Here is a 25,899-nt window from a genome sequence, read left to right on the forward strand (position 1 = left end):
TTTATATGTAATATATACAATCTGAGTGCTTGGCCGTCATGTTGTATACGATACAAAAACTCTCGCCTTCGCCTCAAATTTATGTTTCGTACATAACACGACCACTCGTATTGTATATATTACATAACCTGTCCGTTTACGAGTCGTTTGTTAATACCCGTCGCGAACGCGTGTGTCAATCCTTGTGAAGAAAATCAGCATAAATAAATAAATATATATATATATGTATATATATATAATGCTAGTACGCGCGAATTTGTGAGTGAGTAGGTGCTAAAAATATGTTTCATTTTTCATAATATTAATATGGTCTAATAGGGATTGCATTTTTCTTTGTACAGCGGAACCTGTTGACGGACAGTGGAGTGAATGGTCAAAATGGTCGAGTTGCCCTCAAAGTTGTGGCATACCCAGCGGTACTTTCATCACGCGCACGCGTCAATGTAACCGCCCTCCTGCAATGAATGGCGGGAAACCATGTCAAGGAGACGCCACTGAAGCTGTTAAATCGTGTTTCACACCTTGTCCAGGTATGGAACTAACTTCAATTAAAAAGTATAACAAATTATTTTATAGTTAACTGAAATTGTTGATGATATTTCCTTGAGTATTATTTCTTTCTTTATGGGCAAAAAACCGCTCGCATCCGTTTTTAGTGTCGGTCGTCACGCAACGCTCCCTCCGTGACGACCGACACTAAAAACGGATGCGAGGGAGACTACCGCCCGGGAAACTCGTTTGGTTGTCGTGCATAGGACTTTTGAGCGGGAGGTCGTGGTTCGAGTACCGGCGGAACCAACACTTAGGGTTTTTAAATAATTAAGGAGAAGATGCTGCCTTTAAAATAACAACCACAAATGGTTAGACCTTCACGTGGCTCAGATGACCAAAGATGACCCGTCCCGTCTCTCCACACTACCCCATCCCTCAACGGAGGGACGTAAAAGAATCACTGAGGACGTAAAGAAACCCTGGCAGCGATCACCCTCAGTGTCTGGCCTTTAATAATGATTTCCTTAAAGGTTGATTGTGGGATGGGTATCGGGATTTTATGGGGTTGGAAATTGATGCAATGTACCTTGAAGGAGATCCTTTGTCCTATTGGGCAGCATCAATAGCCTGCCGACACAATCTCAAATAAAAATGTCTGTATGTCTGTCTCTGTTTTGACCTACAGATTTCTTATCCCTGCTAACCTAATTTCCTTTCAAAGACCCTATCATTGGAAAAAACCTCCTTTTATTCTGCTGTTTTGTCTTTAGTCGACGGAGGCTTCACGTTATGGAGCAGTTGGTCGAGGTGTTCAAGGACGTGTGGTAACGGAATGCAACGACGAAGCAGATCCTGTACAAGCCCACTACCACGACATGGAGGGCGAAACTGTACGAGTGATTACAGCCAAATGAAAAGCTGTAAGCTGCAAGTGTGTCCAGGTAAGACTAACCTGATGATGTACAGTATATATGATCAGTAGCATAGTGTCAACTTATTTGTTGGGCATCCTGTTGGCTTATGAAAGCTCGTGGGTATAACCACTCGGGATCTAAACAAATATGAGTAGAAGGTGCTATTCTAAAATATCTGCAAAGATTTAGACCTTCAACATGGTTTGGATGATAGTCATATAAAATGGTGGTCCAGTCTCCGGTATTTAGGGAAGCCGGACAAAAATGGCTGTGTCAACAGTGCTCAATCTTTGTCATGACGATTTTTTAGGTGCCGTTGATGGAGGTTGGTCAGCATGGACATCATGGTCACAGTGTTCAGAGGGAAAATTCTGTCTCAGGGGAAACTCCTCTCGAAGCAGATCCTGCAACAACCCTCCTCCTAAGAACGGTGGTGACGACTGCGGTGGAGTTGGTGTCGAGAAGAGAAACTGCCCTACACCTAAGGAAGGATGCACTGGTAATTATATATATATATATATAACTAGTTTGATTGCATACATTAATTTTGTATAGAATAACTGGTGTAACTTGTTACAGAACGATTATTATGCAACCAGGCCACTAGACAGCGAGAACCAATCAAATCGTAGAATGAAAACAATACATCCCAATCTTGATTAGTGGAGCCAATAAGAAACCAGCAGAAAACAACGCTGCCATGGTTTTTTTTAATCTCACAAAGAAAAAAAAAATGATGGCTATCTAGTTGTTTATACCAAACATCAGGATCAAATTACCATTCTCGTGCAGTCTAGGTTTCTAATTGGCTCGACTACTATAAAGATGACATCGGTCTCATTCTAGATTTCAATTAGTTCTCTGGTTTAAGGGGCCCCGATTAACAATTTTGGGTAAAATTTGATTACAACGTTAATTAGTTTATAAACATAAAACCCAGCAATATATATCGAGAACAAAAACTAATTACTGGAGTAAAATAAAGCTCTTGTTAGTACAGTTGTTCTCAGGAAAGCACAGCTCAATGTTTTGGATTTTAATCGAATGTAAGAAGCAACGAATGAAGAAATTTTCCTAAAAAAATCTTAATTACACGCGGTGTAACATTGCACGCAGCAGGGATGTTGCAGCGTGTGTCTACCACAAACTTGTTGCACGCAACGTTGCATGCAACAAATCTTAAGTTGAATCGAGCTCTACTCTTACAACATTGCGCGCAACAAATTTCATCATGTTAACATGGCTGCAACATTACCTGCAACATTTTGAAATTGTCAGCCAATCAGCTTGCACCAAATTTATAACTTCTGACCAAATATCTTAACATAGCAGGCTGTCACAAGCGATATGTTGCGTGATTTTGCTGCAATGTGTGTCACCCCGATTCAAATTTGTTGCTTGCAATGTTGCGTGCAATGTTGCACCGTGAGTCAGCACCTTTAAGATTTGGATTTAGTTTGAAAATCTCCTTTTTCCCTTCTAATTTCCAACAATTTGTAAACGAAACGACATCCTGATAAGATAAAAACTGACCCCGATTCATATGTCAAGCTTGAATGTGATACTGACAAGAAGTTTACGGCCAAAGGAGCCTTAGCCAATAATTGTTTGATTAAATATTAATCAATATTAATCGAATTTTTCAGCGTACACAACAAAACACTATGTTAAAGGGCAACTTACCCCCCAAAATGACCCATTTTTAAGAGAAAGTACATCAAATGAGAAACACAAAAATTCAATTTTTAGAGGGGATAGAGCATCCGTGTTCCTAAAAAAATAATTTCAAAACATCGCATATATCGCTCTGGTGGCCGCCATCTTGCACTTTTATCGCGGGCTCAGAAAAACAGGTAATGACGTCACAACGTCATAAGAGTTCACGGCGTCAAGTTGTTTACGAGCGTTTGGTTGACTTCTTCCCCTGTTTCTGAGACGTTTTACTCAATATTTTACGAACGAAATACGGCCTGGTCATTCAATTAAAGGCATGTCAGAGTCTAATTCTTTTTCCGAAGACTCGGACAGCTCGAGAGACGATTTTGCTCAAGAATTTTTAGAAACGGACGAGTTTGTTTTACGGCCATATCAGTTCGAACCAGAAATAGAAATCTCCTCAGATGAAGAGTTCAGAGAAGGATCTGACAGTGACATTATTGAAGACGATGAACAAGAGAACAATCGACTAACAAATTCAGATTGGTAAGTTTTACTTCTTTCTTATCACGATAAAACTCAACTACGTATCCATTTTTTACAGTCGTGTTTACCACTTTCTTGCACTGTATATTTATGCATTTTAATCTGCCTCACGACCTTTGCAACCAAAAGCAAAACCAACTGTCACAATTAAACATCGCTTGGTTGTCAATAAGTTATATACTGTAGGACACAGATTCAGGGATATAGTTGTGTCACAATTTGTGTATATACTCTCACTTGGGACAATCATTGATAGTGTTCAAAAATACTAAGGATTGTTTTATTTGTTAATAGGTGTACCTGTGGTAGCTGCCAAATTATGGATACAATAGCTGAATGCATTTGTTGCCAAGAAATTCAAAAAGTAGTTGCAACATGCCAGTCTGTTGTTGAAGATGGAGATGCTGATGAACCACCACCATGCATTACTCAACATCCTGGATTCTTACCTGTTTGTGGCAATAAGTATGTTCTTCGAACTGCATGGGCTCAGTACAAACAGCAATACAGAGATGCTTATGAAGGCCCAGAGCAGAAGCAGTACAGACACATTGCATATAGACAACTAGCAAGATGGTGCTGGGGAGTTCTTGGAAAGGAAGTTCGGGTTGTTCTGCCCTCTTGTGCTGTCATGTGCATCAGAGCACACTTCCCTCCTCCTGGACTAGAGGAGGACTTTCAGTTTGAGGGTTTTCATTATGCAGATGATTAGCTTGATATAATGTTGCATGGAGTGAATATATACATTTTATTTATTCCTTACTTCAGTTACTATACAGAGTGGATTTTTTTCTATCAGGAAAAATTCCTGGAATTGCAATTTTTTGGCATATTTAATTGCAAGATAATTGAAAACAAAAACATAGACTAGAAAAAGCTGAGACCAATATGCATAAGAATCATGTATTCATTTAGGATGCAGTACACGGAAAGGTGTGTTATATAAATTTCTTTTTTATATAAAAAGCTTTTTGTTGGTACAAACATTTTTTGAATGTTTTACATATTTTATTATTAAAAACACACTAAACAAAATACCCTGCTGAATAGTGAACCTAGTGTACAAAGCACTAGTGAACACGATCACTAGCCAACCAAGCAAAATTTGCAGTTATACGAGTCCTGGCAGCAAAAAAGTTAAATATGCTGAAGCAAATGTCACCATTCAATTGGATATTTTTCTTTAATATATTCATACTGGGGGAGACTCCCATATATAAGGTAGTGTAGATAGGTAAAGAAAAGACCTCTTTTTTACAGTCAATTCTTACCTAAATGGAAATAATATTTTAATAAAATTTTCATTTGAACATCTAAAAGGTACTGCATACTTATCTGCCCGTTTCATCAGGTCCCCTTGTCATTTTTAAAAATTACATATTTTGTATATAGCTGTATGGATGGTCATGCAGGATACTGTTCAATTGCTCAAATGTTGAATTTCCTTCTACTTGAATGCAGGCATCAGAAGTCTCAACACTAACATCCACATTTTCTGTTTGGGTTGAGGTGCTTTTTCGTATTGAAAGCTTTTCATCCAGACAGCACTGGACTCCAAAGTCCCTTTTGTTGGAAGGTGTTTCATCGAAGGAAACCTCCATATCAGATTCTTCAACCATTTCATCAAGTGCATGTGTAGTTGGAGTCAGTAGGTTATCCAATGTCTTATGGGGAAAAAGAAGTAAACATAATCATTTATAGAACAAATACAAATAACAATGAATGGCAGTTACTGGGGTTCTCACTGATTCCGATAGTTGAGACGACACTCAAGCTTTAATTGTTTATAGGACTTTCATTGACTCCATATGAAAGAGCGTATAACTTATTCATCCGCAATTCATCATAACTAAACCCGCAGCGGTAAACTTAGTATTAAGAATTTAATGCATTGGTTTGGTCTGAGCACAGTCACAGACCAGTCACGAAATAGCTCTAATAAATATATAAGACTTACATATTACACTGACAATCTAGCAGTGCACGTGCGAACACAAACTACAAATCACCTACCTCTTTTTGTCGTTGTCGTCTTATACGGTTTTCTGTCGTAGCTCTTCTTTTACTAGGGATGGTTGAAAAGTTAAAAATACTTGGAATTGCATCAGCCTTTAACCTCCTTTTTCTTTTTTCGCCTGTTAGTTGCTCCATAAGGTCGGATTCGAAGCAACCATCCTCGAAGTGCTCGCTACATACATAGCAATTCTTCAATGGCGGCAGATTTGCTCGTCTTAGACGAGAAATCCAAGCTTTCTGAATTTGTAAATCTTTAGGAATCTTGTGATAGCTAACATCTTTTGTTTTTGTCGAATAGTTAGTGCATTCAGGCACGCAACAATTAACCATTTTGTCGAAAAAGCCACTTCAAACTCTCATGCTTACAGAAAAACTCTACATATCCAAACACACGTTGACGTTGTGACGTCACACCTGAATGCGGTAATTTATCGCGGGCTCAAAGATGGCGGCCACCAGTGCGATATATGCGATGTTTTGAAATTATTTTTTTAGGAACACGGATGCTCTATCCCCTCTAAAAATTGAATTTTTGTGTTTCTCATTTGATGTACTTTCTCTTAAAAATGGGTCATTTTGGGGGGTAAGTTGCCCTTTAAGTTAGAAATTGACTCAAATTCGTATATCAGGTTGGAATGTGATACAGACGAGAAGTTTACTGCCAAAGCTGCCCCTGCTGCAAGAATCCCAACGGCTCTAGTGTCGAGCTTTTTTAGCTTTATAAGTGCAGAATTGCAGAATGCATGGTTTGGGGTCAAGATAGAAGATGATAAGATAAATCCAAAGAAGAAGTACACGAAGGTACTGACTATCATTTCTTTGTATAACGGTTGTGCATGAAATGAAACATGGGTATAGAAAAGATGGAAAAGCTTTATTCCCAAGTGGATTTGGTCCATTGACCTCTTGGGCGCAATGTTTTCCCATTTAAAACCAAATGTCATGCTCTTGAGAAGATTCTTTGGTTGAGTTTAATAGACCTAATCGGCTAACGTGTTGCTATAAACGTTTCCACCCAATTCAAACCACATGGGACTAAGTTTCATTGTTCGTTATATTTTGGTTTCACAGTTGAATTCGTAGAGGCAAACGCTTCTATTCCCAGAAGGTTTGAATTGGGTGGTAACGTACATAGCAACACGTTAGCCGATTAGGTCTATTGCATCTAAATGAAACTTTAGGGAACGACATGTGGTCTGACATTTTATCATATCTAGTTCCATTTCAAAATTCATTTCCCAGCTCCAAGTACAATTTCACTTGTTTGCAATTATATATGTTTCATTCAATGAAATGATAGACGCTGAAGACGTTTTAGCTTTTAGCCACATGTAGCAATTTCAAAAATTCAATATGTCTTTGTATGTTTCTTTAGGTTTGCATAGAAATTAACGATCCAGTTCACATACTACATATGGTCAACAACATAGCAACATATTACACTAAAACCGACCCACTGCCTAAAATGACTAGGCCCGGTATGTATGAGTATGTCACGGGATTGACCGTCGCTTTGGACGAAGCTGCTTCCAAGCACGAAAGAAAGCTGAAAAAATACGAGTTCCAGATTGGTACAGCAGATGAATATGTGCCTAGGAATGGATTCATACTGAGAGATGTCAGGTAAAAAATTAGTACATTTAAATCTTTGATATTTTGATTTTTTCAAAAAAAATTAATTTCGTGCGTCGTGCGTCGTGCGTCGTGCACTGATTCAATTTGTAAGATCGTTTATTCTTTCTTTCATAAGGGTTTCTTATTACACCGAGGGAAATGCAATGACCTTTAAAGCCAAGGGCAACTACAAGGAAATTCCACAGGTCACTTTTAAAACAGAGGTCAAGACAGAAGTTTATTCAGGCGACGCCTATGCCATCGGTAAAAGTCCCTCGTTAAAATTCCATCAACTCATGGATTTTTTTGGGATATCGTCCAGTTCTGTTCCCGGGTTTTTCAAAAACAGCTTGAGGTGAGTATTCTCTAGGACTATTTGAGCATACAGTACCAGAAATGTAAGATCGGTCAATTTTAGTGGATGTTACATACATACATATAGTATGATATAGATATATATACTTTTTTATCATTTGGTCGCAGGAAAGTCGGCCTCTGGGAATTTACCATGGCTCCAGTAGAATTTGCTTTCAAGATAGTCAAAGGTGGTACGTACCGTTTTACTGCGTCCATTAGTGTAGGTGGAGTTCCTGTTCATGTGGAAGCCCTTGGATCAATGTTGTATAATTCACCTACATTTGCTGTTGGATATTCGTTGGATAGTCAGTCTTTTGGAGCTGTTTGTGCGAAACTTTCGAGCATAAAGATCGATTTTTTAAGTCTTCTTGGAATCCAATCTGAGGTAGGTTGTTATTAATTTCCATATACAATTATTGTTGCATGTTGCATGTTGCATGTTGCATGTTGCATGTTGCATGTTGCATGTTGCATGTTGCATGTTGCATGTTGCATTCGGAGACTTTTAACAGCTGATTAAAATCCAGAGTATTCCCTTAGGCCCATAACCATAACTTACATTTTTCAGTTTTTGATTTTTTTTCCTTGTAGATCGGAATATCGTTTAGCCCTCCATTCATCCAACCAGTCTATATCAATAAAGTTTCAGGCTTCTCTAAAGAACCTTTAAAGAGTCAAATGAGGGCAATTGTTCCGCAGGGTATCTTTATGAGCGCACAAGTTGTACTTCCTAAAGATTGCAGAAGGAACATATTTTGTAAAATCTCCAAATTCATCGTGGGCCCCACTGCAAAGGCTTACATGAACGGGTTGATTGAATGGAAAAAGGTTACCTTAAAAGCTGGTTTTGCTAACGTTCGCCTTTTTGGAGGATTTTACTTCAGTAAACTGGAGCTTTACGTCAGAGTGAGTATTTCATCTGCGACGTAATTAATGATTTGCCCATTTCAGAAAACGTGTCATTCTCTTCTCTACAGAATAACGTTCTTTGTTTAAGTTGTATACATATTCATGTGTCTTCTGATGCGCAACCGCTAAACAAAGAAGTAATACTCTAGGGAATGACACGTGGTCTTGAGAATAAGATTCTTTGTTGGAGTTGTATACATATTCATGTGTCTTCTGATGTGCAACCATTAAACAAAGAAATGATACTCTGGGGAACGACACATGGTCTGAAATGACGAAACATTTCGGCCAATTCTCACGGCTGTTTCAATTCAAATAAAAAGCGACATTAGGTTCCAGGAGCACGATTGACCGAAATTACGCGGTCAGCTGCACCGTAACGAGGCTTTTAAAATGGCGCCGAGAAGGATCGTTACTTATGAAAGAAAGTGGTTGTTTGCGGCGTTTTTATTTATTTCATGGTTAAGAAATAATAATTTTGCTTTAAGTAGCTTCAGAAAAAGAACATTATCTCTTAGCTGAGAGTCGTTCAAGTTACGAGGATACGCCGAAGACTTTGTTTTTGATGTTTACCTTCCATCTGGGGAATGATCGAGAAATCGTGCACGTGCAGTTTATCGCAGAGTTGTGGTATTTTCGAGGAGTGTTTCTCAATACAGGAGCAATTGATGACTCAGGTAAGCAAATAATTTGATGTATAAGCAATGTATTTATTGTCATATCGTGTTTTCTTTTTATGAATTATTTTTTGTGGATGCAAAGTGGACCATGTTTTCGCGTTGGTTTCGATGTTGGAATACTTGATCAATCGATTGCTTTCATCGTTTACTCGACTTCCGGTGTAATTTCCCGCTTTTTTTTACACGCGTCTAAAAGTGTTACCCCCAAAATCAAGTGTGGCTTCTTGTCCAGGTTGTTTACTTTCTTGGAGCCAATGATGGGGACATTTTAATTTTAGTTTCATGTAAATTCATTTCTATTTTTATATACAATCTATTTACATGTAAATCTGATATTGTGTAAACCAAACCTTATTATTATGTTTATCCTCAGATTGATATATTATAATTATAGTATCTCTCGATCAATTTACAGTAGCTTTTGAAACTTGGTAAAGCAAAAATATAAATTTTTCTTTATTCTTCGCAGACTTTTCGCTTCTTTACTTTTGGTGTTTTTGTCATGTTTGCTGGATAGCAACGTCTGTGTTGCTCCAACATGACTTTTTCAAGCTTGTCGCAGCCTCGTCTTATGCAGGAGTGGGAGCGTAAGAGGTCATTAATCTCATGATGAATTGATTCGACCTCTTGCTCACCAAGCAGCCCCATACCAGTTCCATACCTACAAAGTTATTACATGTAGTTAAATTGGTCAATAAGGATCACAAGTTTATTATTTCATGACACTCTTTACAATCAACTTCATCATCATTGTTATTACCATTATTGTTATATTACTACTGTATATTATTATTATGACAGTTATAGTTATTATTTTATAATAGTTACTACATAACTGATACCTCTTAACCCATGTGATCATGTGATCCTCTAAGAAATGCATTTTTGGCAAAACAGTTGCATGAGGAAAGTTTTGCCTGTACACTTTCATGAAACTTTCAATTTCTTTCTCTGAAAGGGAAGACAACCTTATCAATGTTATAGACCAAATCCAAAACTTGCATTGATGTGAGGCTTAAGTTGTGAACAAGGGGATCTGGCATGACTCAAAGCGATCTGGCGTAACAAATCACGCCATATCTCTTTGTTCACAACTCAAGCCTCACATCAGTGCAAGTTTTGAATTTGGTCTATAATATATATTTTGAATGTACTGTAGATCTGTTTATTTATGTGTCTGTCCTCTTTTGCCACGAATCGTCATTAACTAATACTGGTACTTTAAAAAATGTCAAAATAACTTAAATTTTTTGCCATTAAGAGGACAGACAATATAGACCTGATGTAAATGTGCTTTTTTATCTTTTTGGAGTGACAATACTTATGAAAAATTCTTATTTTTATTTATCAAAGCAACCAATGGGAATAGCACATACTCTTTGAAAACATTCCTTTGCCCTCACTGTTTCTGAAAATTAGTTAACCAGTGTGTATAAAATGTTATTATTGTTAAATATACATATCTTACCAAGGATTATGATTTGGCTATTGCATAGCTTTTCTTTCGTAGTATATATCCTGTGGCATTTCCCAAATGATTCCAGTGTTTCTTTAAATTTCTGCTTCATATCATTGGCCTCTTGTATTAAATTGGGCATTACTTTACTAGAGACAACAATTGGTACCTCAACTAACAGCTTGATATTTGTTTCCTACAGGTAATGAATAAGGGATAAGAGAAGGAACAAAACCATCTATTTATTAAAAAAACCTATATTTAATTTTTTTTTTCTTTTCCCACTTAGATTATATGTAGCTTACAATTATTTATAGTATTATATAGAGGAAATGAAAGCCTCCAAAAACATAATTTAATACCTTAAGGCATTTGTGTGTGTGGTTGCCATTGAATGTCCCACCATGATAAGCCTGGCGTTCAGCACCAATCTGCTTTAATTGCTTGTCAAGTTCTTCCTTACATGGCCCTTTTCCACACCACGACTTTGACCGAATGTCTTGAACTTTCTTTTCCTGACACAAATGAAGATGTGGTTATTCCACTGCCTATAGGATAGATACTTGTAAGGGCTGCAAAGAATAAAGTTGCGCCCTCTACGAAAATGGTTTTAACTCATACCATTAAGCAAACGCTATCAAACTGATATGCCAACGCTGCAAGTGATTGTTTTCTTTAACCTTTCAAATGATGTTTAAGACTCATGGCCGTTGCAAAGGGAGAGGCTGGGCTGGCAGTGTGGGGAAAGAGGGAGGCTTGGGTGCGTACAGTTTTCGGCCACAAAAAAGTACAATCTATGGAATGTATTTAATTCATGAAGTGACTCCCCCCCCATCATTTTTCGAGGCTTGCTTCATCCACTCACGTCATTGCGTGCAGCAAAACTCGGTGTTTAGCTTTCAAAATCTATTCGCTACTGAGATTCTAATCATATACTTTACTATACTTACAGTTCCGCCAGTTCGTAAAACAACGGTAGGGGAATCGGAAGCGGTCAACTTTCGTTTCATTAAATGAGTTGTCAGGGACTCTTCTACCTGCGACAATGGAGCCGATAACGGGGTTTTCAGAACTTGGCTAACAAGCGTGGTGCATCGACCAGTCGTGTAAGAGGTGCAGCTAGACTCGTGTTGTGCAAGCTGTTCGAGTTTTACAAGGGACTTACAGATAGCACATTCTAGACAGGATGCTGACAGGAGGTTTAATAGTAGTCTGGGCGGCTTTCGAAGCTCTTGAATCTTAATTATCCTCTTGCATACGGGACACCCAGCACCGTCTCCGACGTAATGAATCCAATTCTCGATGCAAGAGTAACAAAAAAAATGGTCGCAACTTGCTTGTAATGGCCTGTCCAGTACTTCACGACAAATAGGGCAGATCAGCTCCTCACTAATATTGGAAAATCTCTCGATGCTTGGCATGGGATTCATAAGCGCCGCCGGAACTATTTCTGAAGGAATATATATTGCCTTTTGAGAAGGGTTAATGCCATCGCTTCTTAAACCTTGTTTGGGGCGTCCTCTTCCCTTTCTCGCCTTTGGTTTTTTGCCTCCCCGGTTTCTTCTTGCAAAACTCTCGCATGTTTCACAGTCTTCTTTTTCATGCGGGTGCCAAACAACTGGTTGAGTGCTGCACTTGTAATTCAAATTTTTGCATGCGTTAAAGCTTTTCACGTAACAGTTGACACACATTTTGTGGATGAACATTTTCGTCGTCGTCTTGGACAGATAAACCATATGCGACTTGTAATTTGTCTGCAACATGGTTTGTAGACGTTTTGTAAACATATCCTTGCGAGTTTCCCGCCTTAAATCCACAAACACGACAAGATACCTTCAGTTCACGCAAGTGAAACTCCATTACTAAATGAGAATCGAAAATATGTTTTAGTTGTCGATGTTATTTAGTTTTAGTTCACGTAAGTGAAACTCCATTACTATAAACTTGCTACGCTTTCAGGGAAGCCATTCATCTGTCAATAAAAAAGCTTTTAGACTAAACCAAAAAAAACTTCATTAACCTGTATTCTAAATTTTAAGATGCGTATCAAATGAGAATCGAAAATTTGTTTTAGTTGTCGATGTTGTTTGCTCGTGGAAGCCGTAAACACGTATTGAATATCTTTATTTTTCAGGATTACGTACTCAGCCACGAAACTTAACTCGGTAGAAAAACCCTGATTTTTGCGAAGAAAAACGTTTTTACTTCCATAAATAAAATGAATTTCGATAAAAGATTAGATTAACTTACCTGTATTTCGTGTTTGGAATCTTAACTTGAAAGAAAAGGTTTTTTAAACCGGTTTTAATTTTGCTGAATGAGGAAAACAAAGTTTCAAAATTGCCGCCATTTTCGTTGTCAAGGAAGAGAAGCAGCTTAGCAACGCGATTTGGCCGCGCGCGCGCCTGGAACCTAATGTCGTAATTGAAACAGCCGTGTTCTCCTTGTGGAATCGAATGACACTTTTAAGAATCGTAAATGATCTTCATAATCATGCATTTGTATGGAAATACCATTTGAAACAGGGATCCGGTACCATTGCCTTCCAAAAAAAATCCTCCCAAAAAAATTAAATAAAAATTAAAAATAAATAAAAAAGAGGAAAGTAAAAAACAAAAACAAAACAAAAACAAAACAAAACAAAACAAAACAAAACAAAAACAAAAAACAAAACAAAACAAAACAAAAATAAATAAATAAAACAAAAAAACAAAAAAACAAAAAAGATAAAAATAAAACTAAAAACTAAATGAAAAAAAGTGAAATCATTAAGTTTCTTTTAATTTGAAGGCCAACTGGAATTACTCAAAGGCACACGTCTCTCTCGGTTTCACAGCCGAACTTAAAATCCCAATCAACGGAAAAATATACCGCGATGGAATCGTTGCGTCGACAAATGAATTAATTTTGGGCGGAAACATTGAATATGACTTTGTAAAAGAAGAGGTGACTGGGACACTGTATTGTCGTGGAATGTGGAGAAAAGCGTTCTTTATTCCGTTTCTGTCCTTTGGAAATATCATCTTTGGGTAAGTATGTTAGTATGTGACTTTTATCTTGAGAGCGAGAAAAAAGAAGATAGACCAAATTTCTGATTTAAAAGCATTCAGGTCCCAAGGTCCCAAGGTCCCAAGGTCCCAAGGTCCCAATGCCCGATTCTAATTAAAGTCTTTTCTTACAGGCTGTCATATCTAGTGGCGCAGCAGAAAACCCCTATTACGGGTGGAAATTTTGGGATGAGAGCAGAGCTTGGGTACGACTGCTTGCTTCCAGCAGACTACAAAGAGCATGTAAGATTATTTATTGTTAAACAATACATCTGCTAAACATATAACTACTTGATTAAGAAATCTCCTTATTTAAATGTCTAGTCGTCCTTGAGCATCCGCGCTAATTGGAGACCCTTTTTCACTCATACACACTACCACTACATTCAATGTTCTGTGCACACGACTCGCATCTTAATTTTTACGGAGAACGAGGAAATCTCAAAAAAATCCTCATAGTATAAGAGAGAAGTACACTTCAAGCAAACCCATCTCACATATGGTATCCACAGCGCTCAAACCAGGGACTCTAACCTTTGAAAGACAACATGTTAGCAGCAAACGGCACCCATGATACCCATTATTACCCTCTCATCATATTTTAGGGATTTTGGGGAGATGTCAATATGTAATTGCCTGGGGGAGGTCAGTCGGAGAAGTTAGGAGGATCCCCTAGTTGTTAGACAACTGGAGAGGGGGTACGTTATACATTGACAGGTAACAATTATTTGCTTCAGCCTTAGTGATTATTGGGGAATATTTACCTCGCCGCTCGAAGACTCGCATCTCGGTAAATATTCCCCGATATTCACTTCGCCTTTGGCGAATAATTGCTAAATAAGATACCGAATATCCCCTTTTACATTCCTCAGGGCCACTGTTTTGGAGGAGCAGGTTACTTTGGTCTCGGCTTAAAGAAGTACTTTTACGCTGATATGGCTGCAGTGACAATAGGGAAAGTTTTTCGGATGACTTCAAGAAAGATAAAGCTTCCGAGACCCATCGATAATGCTGGTTTCCCGAAAGAGGCAAGGGTAAGGAAAAGTGCTCAATGTATCGATAGCCACTTTGATTTGGACTTAGGCTTTCGTGTATTTATTGCATTGTTATTATCAATATTAATAATAATAATGAAAACTTCATTGAGTTTTTCCCCGAAATACAATCGTAAATCTCGCTACGTATAGGTAATTTACAATTGGCTACTTGAATTGAATACAAAATGTGACAAGTGACAAAAAGAAAAAGAAAAAAAAAAAAAAAGATATCATATCTGTTACACTGTGAAAAAAAAAGATTAATACTATATTAATATTAATACTGCATTAACTGAGGACTCTTCCATTCTTTTTTGCTGCAGCAGAAAATATAATATGATGATCTAAATGCAATATTTATTTACTTTCTGATAATGTAAATAATAATAATAATAATAATAATAATAATTTTCAACGGAGAAATGTGCTTACTTAAGAGCACGCTTAAAGAGACTATACTCTGGATATAGTGTTCAACAAATTAATGTAGTCTTTGATTTTCTCGCGGGGTATCACAGAAATCTGATTGATAAATTGAATAGTGTAGGGCTGACGGATAGTTTGAATGCAATCAAAAAATGTCAAAAGTGGATAATCTCTTAAAACTGTGAGATAATGAAAGCTTTGCATAGCTTTAAATGAACTTCAAAAATTCAATATAAATTCATGAAGGAATAGATAGGAATATCTGATATAGATTCATCTTCATTTGCATAAACTTTAACTTGGATTTTCTCTATCAAGCTTGGTTCATTTCGTAAAGAATTCAGTACAATATGAGAACATACATCATCAGTTTTCGAAGCCGTTCAATAAACTCGCAGATAGTGTTTTACCGGGTCTAAAACCACTCGGCTACGCCTCGTGTACGCCTCGTGTTTTTAAATCCTGATAAAAAAACTCCTGCGAGTTTATTAAACAGTACATACAACCGATCTGACATTGACTTGATATAACTGGGGAATTGCTTAGATATATGTAGAAATGTATCCGCAATTTCACTAAGAGCAATACTTGTAAACAAAATAATAATAATACTTCTTGGTACAGCTCATATACTGAGGAGGACATTATCAATAACAAGAGAATGAACAATCACAAAAAAAAAAAACAAAAAAAAACCTTATGTTCAAGGGATGGACACGGTTTTTATATTCATAAGAAAAGTGCTCAATGTATCGATAGCCACTTTGATTTGAGCTTAGGCTTTCGTGTATTTATTGCATTGTTATTATCAATATTAATAATAATAATAATAATAATAATAAAATAATAACAATAATAATAAATAATGATAATAATAATAATATAATTATAATAATAATAATGATAATAACATAATAATAATGATAATAATAATAATAATAATAATATACTTGTAGTTGAGAGTAGCCCATTGGAATTAGGTATTTTCAGCTTTCAGTCAAAAATGTCAAAGGTAACAACCGATTGGTTTATGATTTACGGAAGGGAAATTCCAGTTTTGTCGTGCAGCTTGAAAACTGACATAAATTTTTGACCTGAAATAAATAGAATCAAGAGAGCATAGATAAGAGAGGGAAACTTCTTAATAACGCGCGCGCCATGTAAATTCCCAGTTGGGCTATTTTTAGTAACCGGATGCAGTTTAAATTTCGCCTTACCCTACACCCGTGCGTCATCAACTTCCGTTCAACTGCAATAAACGGAAAGAGTGCACGCGCGCAAGTTGATGACGCTGTATCACCATAAATCATCACTATTCATCATCAAGTATCATCAGCACCATCATCAAAATCATCATCATATCAGGTATCATCATCACCATCACCATCACCATCACCATCAGTATCACCAAGTATCGTCATTATTTATCATCAAATATCATCATCATCATGTAATATCATTATATCCATCTTCAATACCATTTTCCTCCGTAGGTTGCCTTTGCTACAGAAGACATAGATCTGTACTTGGCAGGTGGTCCATTAATATATAGAGGGTTTGCATTAAAGGGACAAGTCAGCATCTTTGGATGGAATCTTTTTGTTGAATTACATTTATCAGAAACCGTAAGTTCTTTATCACGTACACGGTGCGACATCGTTACTGTATGAGTGGGAAACGTACGGTACTGACTTACAGCACATACATGGCACGACATGCTGTAGCATTAAAATGGCTTCCCATAAGAATGTTTATCGTATGAGTAAGAAACGTAAGGTACTGAATACAACACATACACGACACGACATGCCACAACGTTCAAATGGCTTCCCATAAGAATGGTTCTCGTATGAGCGCGAAACATACGGTACTGACTTACAGCACATGCATGGCACGACATGCCGTAGCATTAAAATGGCTTCCCATAAGAATGGTTATCGTGTGAGTAAGAAACGTACGGTACTGAGTTACAACACATACACGGTACAACATGCCATAACGTTGAAATGGCTTCCCATAAAAATGGTTTTCGTATGAGTAAGGAACGTATTGTACTGACTTACAGCTCGTACATGGTACATGCCATAACGTTGAAATGGCTTTCCCATAAAAATGGTTCTCGTATGAGTGGGAAACCACATACGGTACGGCAACACTGAAAAATATGAAAGTGTTGATTTCGACGTCTTTATTTTTTGTCTTTTTCAGATTATTTACGTTCACATTGAACCAGACCCAATTAAAATCGCTTCCATTGCAAAACTCGTCCGTAATCCCTCTCAGCCTAATCTTGGCCCCACGTTCTTAATCCATGCTCGAAGTAATCCTGTATTTTGGGACGTAAGTATCGTCGCTAGCCATCCATGATTATTTTACAAATTTTAATCTTTATCTCAACTATCTTCCTTTATTGTTTATCGATGATTTGTGCGAAACAAAAAACCATAGGCACCTAAAAATATTCCAAGAATGTTCTATTGTTCTTTGGCCAATCAGTTGACTTTCTAACCACAAGATAACTGAAAGATAACAACGCTTCTGATTGGTTAAGAAACATTCTTGAAATATTTCTAGGTGCCCACGGTTTTACGATTACTACTGTAATAGCCATTGCATTGCTAACAAACCTGTGGCTCTCTTCCATTATCAAATTGGAATTTGTAATGTTTGCAAATGAAGGAAAACCCAACAACCAACAAGCAACTCTACCAGAGACTGAGTCAGCGCATGCGCATGCAACAACATACCCGTTGACGATTTTTAATGAATTTATTATATTAATTATGAGTGACCTTTTTTTCTCTTTAAAGGCTTACATCGAGGGCTACATAGAAATCTTTTCCATCAATGCCTACACCCGCCTAAACCTGACTATGTTCCATAAAGAGTTTGTCGTGCGAGGAAACTTTTTGAACTTAATTAAAGCAGAAGTCATCGTCGCTGCAGAATATACACCAAAATTCACATTTGATGGCTCCAAGTTTTACGTCAAAGTACAAGTTGATCTTAATGGACTTACTGCGGTAAGGCGATATAGAGGAGATGTTTAAATTTATGCAGCTCCCCAGATATCTTCTGTGACAATAAACGTACTTTTTTTGTACATCGTAGTCTGTATAGAGCGTTTTCACTAGCCTCAGAAGGCGGCCATATTGGTGTGTCGTTCAAATAGTCTTTTTAAATGCAGGATTTTGTTCTCTCAAACGTATGCTCACGAAATGTTTGATATATTTGGAGAGAACAAAAATTTCATTTTTTAGTAAAATACTCTTGAATTCTTGGAAATCTTGCAGAAAGGCGCGAACGATGAAACTTGAGCACAAACATCTTTTGTTCATCATGCTTATGGTATTGTTTGCACAGAAGCCACTGCGCAAAGCATCCTGCTTATCGAACAAACCGAAAATGCGCGCATGTGCTGCAAACATATCATTATAGTCCACGCACTCCCAGCCAATCAAAAAATCTCTTATATTGAATGGATTACAGTAACTGTGTTATAATTATATTGTAATTGTATAGGCTGTGGATGCTGCAGTCAAAGCAGTTGACCGATTCCTAAAGGCGGCTCAAAAGAAACTGAGCGAGGCACGTCGACGCGTGCGCGAAGAGAAAGCCGAATGCAAGCGAAAGATGTCATTCAAGTGTGATAAATGTAGAAACTTGAAGTGTCAACAGGCAAAACGAAACTGTAAGGGGGCTCTGGACAAGGCCGGTAAATGGATCGGAGGAGCTGTCAATGCTGCAGGTAATTCTTTGTTCCACTCATTAAGTCTTGTTAGTAAAAACAGACAGGTGATTATTGAAAAAAGTGATAATCCAAAATGGCGGCTGCTTTGTTGCTGTTACTTTGTTTTTTTCCTTTTTTTTTTTTTTTTCTTTTTTTTCTTTTCTTTTTTTTTTCTTTTTCTTTTTTTTTTTTTGAAAGAATCACCTGTGTATTTATACTAAAACAATTATTTGCCTCAGCCTCAGAGAATATTAGAGAATATTTACCTCGCCGCTCAAAGACTCGCGTCTCGGTAAATATTCCCCGATATTCAAATAATTGTTAAATACCAGTAATACTCCAGTTTTGAGTTCTCCATTACCGTTCAAAGTCGAGGAAAAGACTAGGTCGAGTAGGGATTGCAATACATTTAAGAGTTATTCAAAGAAACATATTTCCAAGAAAGCCTGCATTTCGTCCTCATTCAGCCCCAAAATTCACTGCAATTCCAACCCGTCTTTTTCGTCAACAAATTCCAATGAACTGGGTTGGAACTTCAAAATGTTTGCATTCCGTTAAAATTGTCGTTCTTTAATTTACCGATGATATTTGCCAGTATTTTGATAGTGAGACTGAAGTGAGGCTAACCCAGTCTAAATGAGTCTGTGATCAAGGAACACATCAGTAATTGTACGAATTCGAAGAAGTTAGATACCAGAATCCTTCTTGAGGGTCGTGTGTTGTAAATAGAGACCTTTAGCATCAGGTTTACCGCTAATCGCTAACCTCTAGCCGCTAGGGATCAGGTTCAGAAACACGCCCGCAATCACGAAGATTTAACACGCAGCATCAATGAAATTCAATATGGCGGCTCTTTTAGCAACAACTTCGTTATAATGCCTTGGTAAATGTCAAAACGTCTGACGAAAAACGCTTGACGTCAAACTGCAGTTTGAGGTTTGTGGTACCCAGCAAGAACGTTGTGCTTAAGGTCTCTAATGTTATAGGTATTTCCTTCCTACTCAACAGGTCAATGGGTTTCTAAGGCTGTTAAAAAGGTTGGAAAGGCTCTTGCACCGGTGAGTGATGTCTGTATCGTAATGCGAAAACAAGCACGCTAATAAACACGCTAGTAAACACAACGACCCTAGAAAAAATTAGAGAACCAGAATGAGAATCGAATCCCCGACTTTTCACTTATTTATTCACGCATATACAGTATGTGTGTGTGTGTCATAATTAAACTGAAGTTTAATGAATTCCTTGTCTCCTTAACCCTTTTCATTATCGATGACGTAATGGTACTAAAAATAGGATTTCGGAATTTTTCTATTCATAGCTGTTATTACAAGTCTCTTGCACCGGTGATTGATATCTGTATCATCAATCAGCTGTAATTTAATGAATTTATTGCCTCTTTTGCCCTTTTTATTATCGATGGCGTAATGTTACTAAATATAGAACTGCTGAAATTTTCTATTAACCCCTTGCATGTGACGTCAAAGGAGCTCAAATTGGAGAAGGAAAAAAAAATTGAGCTGCATTCCGAAATGCTGTAAAAGGTCTATTACTTGCAATTCGAGGGCTTTCTGAAAATCTGGAAGGATATGCCGTAGTTCATATCTTTTTATATATGAGAGATGAGGCGGTAAGCCGTGTGGGATGGGCTCGGAAGTCAGTCATATAAGAACATGCGTAATAATAATAAAATACAAGGCTCGTAATTTACCTATTACGCATGTTCTTATCTTTTTATATACTTTTTTATTCACCAATTCTTTGGGTGTTCTTAAGGTTGGTAAATTTGTTAAGAAGATCTTCAAGGGCTGGAGACGAAAGAGAGAACTTCAAGACAAAAGACACGAATTATTTTCACTTCATGTTAGGAAGAGACGGTTCATCAGTAAACTGATCTGCGAGGGCATCGTTGGAGATGGCTGTAAAGGTTAGTACTTAATATTGAGGGGGAATTTGTTCCTTGATTTCAAGAGTTTTCTCCTTGTTCACAGGTTTTCCTTCATCGGAAAGAAATAAAGAAAAAAAGAAAAAAACTAGCTAGCTAAATATCAATCAATCTAAAAGTTAGCCATGCCCTGACTTAGATCAGCACAGAGGTTGTTTCAAGGTTGATCTGTGAGTTAGCCATGCACTTACTTACATCAGCCCAGAGGTTGTTTCAAGGTTGATCTGTGAGTTAGCCATGCCCTGACTTAGATCAGACCAGAGGTTGTTTCAAGGTTGATCTGTGAGTTAGCCATGCCCTGACTTAGATCAGCCCATTGCTTGTTTCAGGGTTTGATCTGTGAGTTAGCCGTGCCTTAACCTAGATCAATCCAGAGGTTGTTTCAAGGTTGATCTGTGAGTTAGCCGTGCCCTAACTTAGATCAGCCCATTGCTTGTTTCAGGGCTCAATACAAATAATGATTCATTTATTTTCCAGCTGTATCATACCTATGTGAAGGTACATGCAAAGCAGCTAAATTCATTAGTAAAGGTCTGTGTAATGTCTTGGATGTAGCCATCGTTTTCCTCAAAGGAGTCGAACTTTCATGCGGTTGGGCCAACAAAGCGATGAACTTTGTCCACACTTACATGTTCAAAGTACACAGGTATAAAATATAATCCAGCTTCATTTCTGCTGCTCAAATTCACAGAGCGAGCCGAGGAGGACAGTTTGTCTTTTCTTGTTTACGTACTTATCTTTTATCTTACATCTTTGATTATATTTTTCGTTTCTTTATTCTTTTTATAGCATCAACTTCGAGTTTGCATTGGACACTTACATCTTAGGATTGTTCAGGAACATGGTTTTCGATGCTGCGGTAGACCTGACCATATTTGGACAACGTCTGTACATACCGCTCGCGTTTAGTTTGAAAAACCCGATCGAAAGTCTGCGAGGCGGTTCAACGAAGGCTACGAACTGGTACAAGAATAGAATGAATCCTAAAGGAAGAACATTCACTTCGAAGCAATACTACGAAAAACCGAATCCTTTTGCTGACTTCGAGATGTCTGGTGAGTCTTGTTTGTACCAGGTCGGTATTACCAGCTGAGTTGACAGCCTTCCCCGAAAGGAATTATGGGTCAATTATTTCTGCACAAGAATTGTAATTAGACCCTGATAGCCATTGTCATTTTCTTGTGGGAATAAAAAGATATGTCGAAACGCGAATTGTCTTCTGCTGCTTTCTGATTGGCTCCACTACTCAAAGTTGGGATGTATTGTTTTTATTCTACAATTTGATTGGTTCTCGATGCCTTAGTGGCCCCACAAGTTATAGTAGTTGCAATAATCATCCCAAAGGATATTCCAGAAGGAATTCAAGCTCAACTTCAACTTCTTCATTAGTTGAGTGTATAGAATATTGGAATTTATTTTTTTCCGGTCCGGTATCCTAAAAAATCGTGCGTTCTGATTGGCTGTTTGAGCGGGCGGTATTTTGTAAGTATCTGCCCGCGCTCGAGGTCCGGTATCCTTTGCTGCTAAACAATACGGGATAAAAATAAATAAGTTACTTACCGTCCTATAGTTGGTCCGGATAAGTAAAAACTGTGCCCTCGGTCTTGAAAACGTATTGAAAACGTATATTTAAGACCTCGGGCACAGTTTTTCCCTATCCGGACCAACTATAGGACGGTAAATAACATATATGTAGTAAGGAGTGTGTATGGTAAATACAAGGCCCCACACTCTTCTAGCCGTAAAGCCTATTGTGTATGAACTAAAATATTTATTATTTATTTATTATTATTTATAACATTTCAGAGCAATTCTCCATCGAGAACCAACAGGCAGCCACTGATGATCGAAAGGGCGGCTGTCTTTACGTGGAAAGCAATGCTAAGAATACTTTCGTTAAGGTTACTGGATGCAACGATACAGATGAAAGACAAATATGGGCATATACGCTAAAAGGACAACTCATGGTAAGCAGAAGTCACACAGGTTTTCACGCAAGAGTAAAATTTAAACAAACACAGCTTTTTTTCAGAAATTGACTTGCTCTGTCCACGATATATATATACTTTTGACAACCTTAAGGTATACAGGTATTTCAAATAAGTTCGGTGAAATTTTATTGCAAATTGCATGTCGAGCCAGAAATGCGCAGTGTACTATGAGTGATGTGAATCCTATCAGCGAGAGGTCGAAACGGCACTGCCAGACCAATCACATTGCACGAGAAAAAAAAAATCAGCGAATTAAAATTCTGGAAAACATCACAGTCACAGCACGGCTTTTCACAGTCATGAAAAAACTGCTCTACTTGAACATATACATAGTTTACTTTGCGTATCATTTAGAACGTCTGGAGTCGTCATTGTATTGACACCAACGGAGCTTCAATCGGGAACAAACTGATCCAGACCACGTGCAATCCATCACGTGATGATCAGAACTTCCAATGTGATCTTGTGGTCAGAACAGTCAAAAGAAGACGAGTGAACGTCTGTTGGCAAGCAGGTAAATACATCTTTCCTATAAAATTCGCTTGAGTGACCAAATTCTTTCCTTGACCACGAAACAATGGCGAGGTTGGGCTTGATGTGTTCATACATTTGCTGCATTGTATTCGCAAGTCCAACCTCGACTTAGACTACATTGCTTCGCCTTCACTCAAGCAAATTATTTCCTTGACCAAGAAAAATTGCTGGTTTTGTAATCATTCCCAAGAGAGTGAAATAACAAAAGACACGGCGGCCATGTTGGATGATATAACAAAAGACACTAATGGCGAATCTTTTGTTAAATTCATCCAACATGGCGGCTGTGAAAACCATCAATAGACCTGACGTATTCATTCATTTACATTACAGTTGCCTTTGTAAATGATTTGTTCTCTTACTAGGCTTAAACCTGAAGCTAAACCAGGAGCTCGGAATATTCTTTTCGAAAAAGAAAAGCTTGAAAAACATGATTCACATCTTTAACAACTATCCAAGCACAAAAATACCTTAATACTTGATGCTAATACTAAACCCGGTACAAATGATTCTGTAATCGTGGGACATATTAGTACTTACAAATTTACAAATAAAAAAAGGGACTGTATTCGTAACTGTCTTATTTCGTGTTTTCCAAAGGTGATGTCAGCTTGAATGGTCCCGGATCTCTTGTCCATTTGGGTTCTTTAAAATGTATTCACGTCGCTGGTGGTGGTATTGGAGTCCCGGCTGATGGAACGAAACTAGTTATTTACGCTGGCTGTAACGAGAAGAGGTAAAAAATGTCTGCCCCACAGAAAACATGCTTATCATCATAACCTACTGAGTTCAATTAAGGGCCCGTTTTTAAAATAATCAATCCAATTTCTTCATCTCGTGCTTCTTTTAGACTGGAATTTGCTCTAGAAAACGGTTATCTCATACACAAAGGAAGCGGCAAGTGCGTTGCTCCGACTGGCAAGATAGTCGATGGCATAACTCTGGGATTGTTTTCTAACTGTGGTGGAAACAAGTTCAGTTTTACTAAAGGAGGTTCACTCCAGCACGTTGGCAGCCGAAAGTGTGTGAACACCAGATCTGCGGTAAGATAACGTGAGAAATAGCTCTAGCTTCGGTTTAATTTTTGCCCATTTCAGACCACGTGTCATCCCCTTGAGAATAATATTTTTTGTTTCAGTCGTATCCATATTTATGTGTCTTCTCATGTGCAACCGAGCGCAAACCTTAAACAAAGAAATGATACTCAAGGGAATGACATGTGGTGTGAAATTGGAGACATTTAATTACGACCAAGCTAAAGAGTTTATTTAAAATACATAATAAAAACCAAAGAAAATTTAAAAGGGTTCAAAAATAAAACAAATAATATTGTGATATTATTTATTTATTTATTTGTTTTAATAACGTACAGGAATTTTGTTTTTTTATAGTCAATGAAACCTGGAAACAACGAAAACCTGGTATTGATCAGCACATGCGAAAACAACGATCAGTCACTTGAAAAACAACACTTGATGTTTAACTTTATCCCAAGTAAGTAATGGGCTCCTGATCTGGGAATATGCTGGCTCACAGACCCAGTATGAGAGATGGATGCTCCTAGTAATGGGCTCCTGATCTGGGAATATGCTGGCTCACAGACCCAGTATGGGAGATGGATGCTCCTAGTAATGGGCTCCTGATCTGCTAATATGCTGGCTCACAGACCCAGTATGTATTGGACCATGGACTATATAGCTTATTTCGATTTTCTTGTGTTCACAGCCGATCCATACGTAACTATGAAACCATGTACAGACTTCGGCAACCCAAGACTCAATCAACGCTTTGAGGTAGAAAACGAACCCATCGCTACTATCTGCACAAAGTTTGCCAAAAGTAAGTATGCTTTATTTTTTATAGGCAAGTTATGAGGTTTAGAGAAATTGAATAACTTTAAAGTAAATACCCCTAAGGCACAAAGCATCTTTCACTGCACTTTGGGTGATTTTTTTTTTCTATTTCAGTCAACTCAAATCACTCGAGAAAAACTTTATTTGTTTGAGTTGTATTCGTATAAATGTATCCCTTCAAGGGTTATTGGTAAACGAAGAAATAATACTGAAGCCAAAAATGAAACTTGCATGGTCTTAATTGTTATTTTTTATAGATTTGTCTCGCAAGAAGAGCACAGAACAATCCAGTACCTCAAGCAATGGCTTCAGCGAGCGAGCAGTGGATGAAAATTACAGTTCTGACTATAGCATGAAGTCATGCACCCATACAAAGGATGAGAATAATCCTTGGTGGCGCGTTGACTTGGGGTCAGAGCACATCATTACCGGTAAGTACCATAAAAGGGCACAAAAGGTTCAAGATAAAGCAAAGAGGCGCACAGGCAGCCCAAACAAGGTTCCTGTGTATGGTTTATAAGGGAATGTATGGGAGTTATGATAAAGTTACGAAAATAAAATGTTTCACTCAACAATTTGCCTCAAAACTTGCTGCAGTCGTTGTTTTTACTTTGTTTAGTCTTCTGGCGACGTTTCAGCGCGATTTGAGGCCGTTTAGTGGTTTTTTTCAAAATCCGCTCTTCTCTACCTAAATAATGG

General features: G+C 37.7%; 3 protein-coding genes across 3 annotated transcripts in view; 2 read left to right on the forward strand and 1 right to left on the reverse strand.

Moving 5' to 3' along the window:
- Positions 1 to 1,769: 1,769 nt before the first annotated feature.
- The window catches only part of LOC116298958 (uncharacterized), a 39,697-nt gene continuing 15,567 nt past the window's right edge, over positions 1,770 to 25,899 (forward strand). Inside the window, exons 1-24 of the mRNA XM_089040062.1 lie at positions 1,770 to 1,905; positions 6,254 to 6,425; positions 7,000 to 7,247; positions 7,375 to 7,593; positions 7,722 to 7,980; positions 8,187 to 8,501; positions 13,431 to 13,669; positions 13,822 to 13,930; positions 14,560 to 14,721; positions 16,644 to 16,775; positions 17,359 to 17,490; positions 17,961 to 18,173; positions 18,673 to 18,898; positions 19,889 to 19,938; positions 20,654 to 20,804; positions 21,300 to 21,468; positions 21,612 to 21,877; positions 22,629 to 22,789; positions 23,168 to 23,327; positions 23,948 to 24,083; positions 24,198 to 24,390; positions 24,739 to 24,841; positions 25,073 to 25,186; positions 25,458 to 25,631. Of these exons, the coding sequence (XP_088896188.1) occupies positions 1,898 to 1,905; positions 6,254 to 6,425; positions 7,000 to 7,247; positions 7,375 to 7,593; positions 7,722 to 7,980; positions 8,187 to 8,501; positions 13,431 to 13,669; positions 13,822 to 13,930; positions 14,560 to 14,721; positions 16,644 to 16,775; positions 17,359 to 17,490; positions 17,961 to 18,173; positions 18,673 to 18,898; positions 19,889 to 19,938; positions 20,654 to 20,804; positions 21,300 to 21,468; positions 21,612 to 21,877; positions 22,629 to 22,789; positions 23,168 to 23,327; positions 23,948 to 24,083; positions 24,198 to 24,390; positions 24,739 to 24,841; positions 25,073 to 25,186; positions 25,458 to 25,631 (4,111 nt within the window). The 5' untranslated portion in view covers positions 1,770 to 1,897. The remainder of the gene's footprint in view (positions 1,906 to 6,253; positions 6,426 to 6,999; positions 7,248 to 7,374; positions 7,594 to 7,721; positions 7,981 to 8,186; positions 8,502 to 13,430; positions 13,670 to 13,821; positions 13,931 to 14,559; positions 14,722 to 16,643; positions 16,776 to 17,358; positions 17,491 to 17,960; positions 18,174 to 18,672; positions 18,899 to 19,888; positions 19,939 to 20,653; positions 20,805 to 21,299; positions 21,469 to 21,611; positions 21,878 to 22,628; positions 22,790 to 23,167; positions 23,328 to 23,947; positions 24,084 to 24,197; positions 24,391 to 24,738; positions 24,842 to 25,072; positions 25,187 to 25,457; positions 25,632 to 25,899) is intronic.
- Positions 3,129 to 4,927, forward strand: LOC148905435 (uncharacterized). Its single transcript, XM_089040065.1, has 2 exons — positions 3,129 to 3,608; positions 3,903 to 4,927. The coding sequence occupies exons 1-2, from the start codon at positions 3,397 to 3,399 to the stop codon at positions 4,318 to 4,320; spliced, it is 630 nt and encodes a 209-aa protein (XP_088896191.1). The 5' UTR covers positions 3,129 to 3,396; the 3' UTR covers positions 4,321 to 4,927.
- Positions 4,498 to 6,073, reverse strand: LOC148905436 (uncharacterized). The gene is made up of 2 exons (XM_089040066.1): positions 5,622 to 6,073; positions 4,498 to 5,272 (listed from the first exon to the last, which is right to left on the reverse strand). Exons 1-2 carry the CDS (start codon positions 5,952 to 5,954, stop codon positions 4,982 to 4,984), a joined length of 624 nt encoding a protein of 207 aa, XP_088896192.1. The 5' UTR covers positions 5,955 to 6,073; the 3' UTR covers positions 4,498 to 4,981.

Source organism: Actinia tenebrosa, unplaced genomic scaffold (genome assembly GCF_029948245.1).
Source record: "Actinia tenebrosa isolate PJP-AT-01 unplaced genomic scaffold, QUT_ActTen_1.0 PGA_scaffold7__59_contigs__length_16204524, whole genome shotgun sequence".
In the NCBI taxonomy this organism is placed as follows: domain Eukaryota; kingdom Metazoa; phylum Cnidaria; class Anthozoa; order Actiniaria; family Actiniidae; genus Actinia; species Actinia tenebrosa.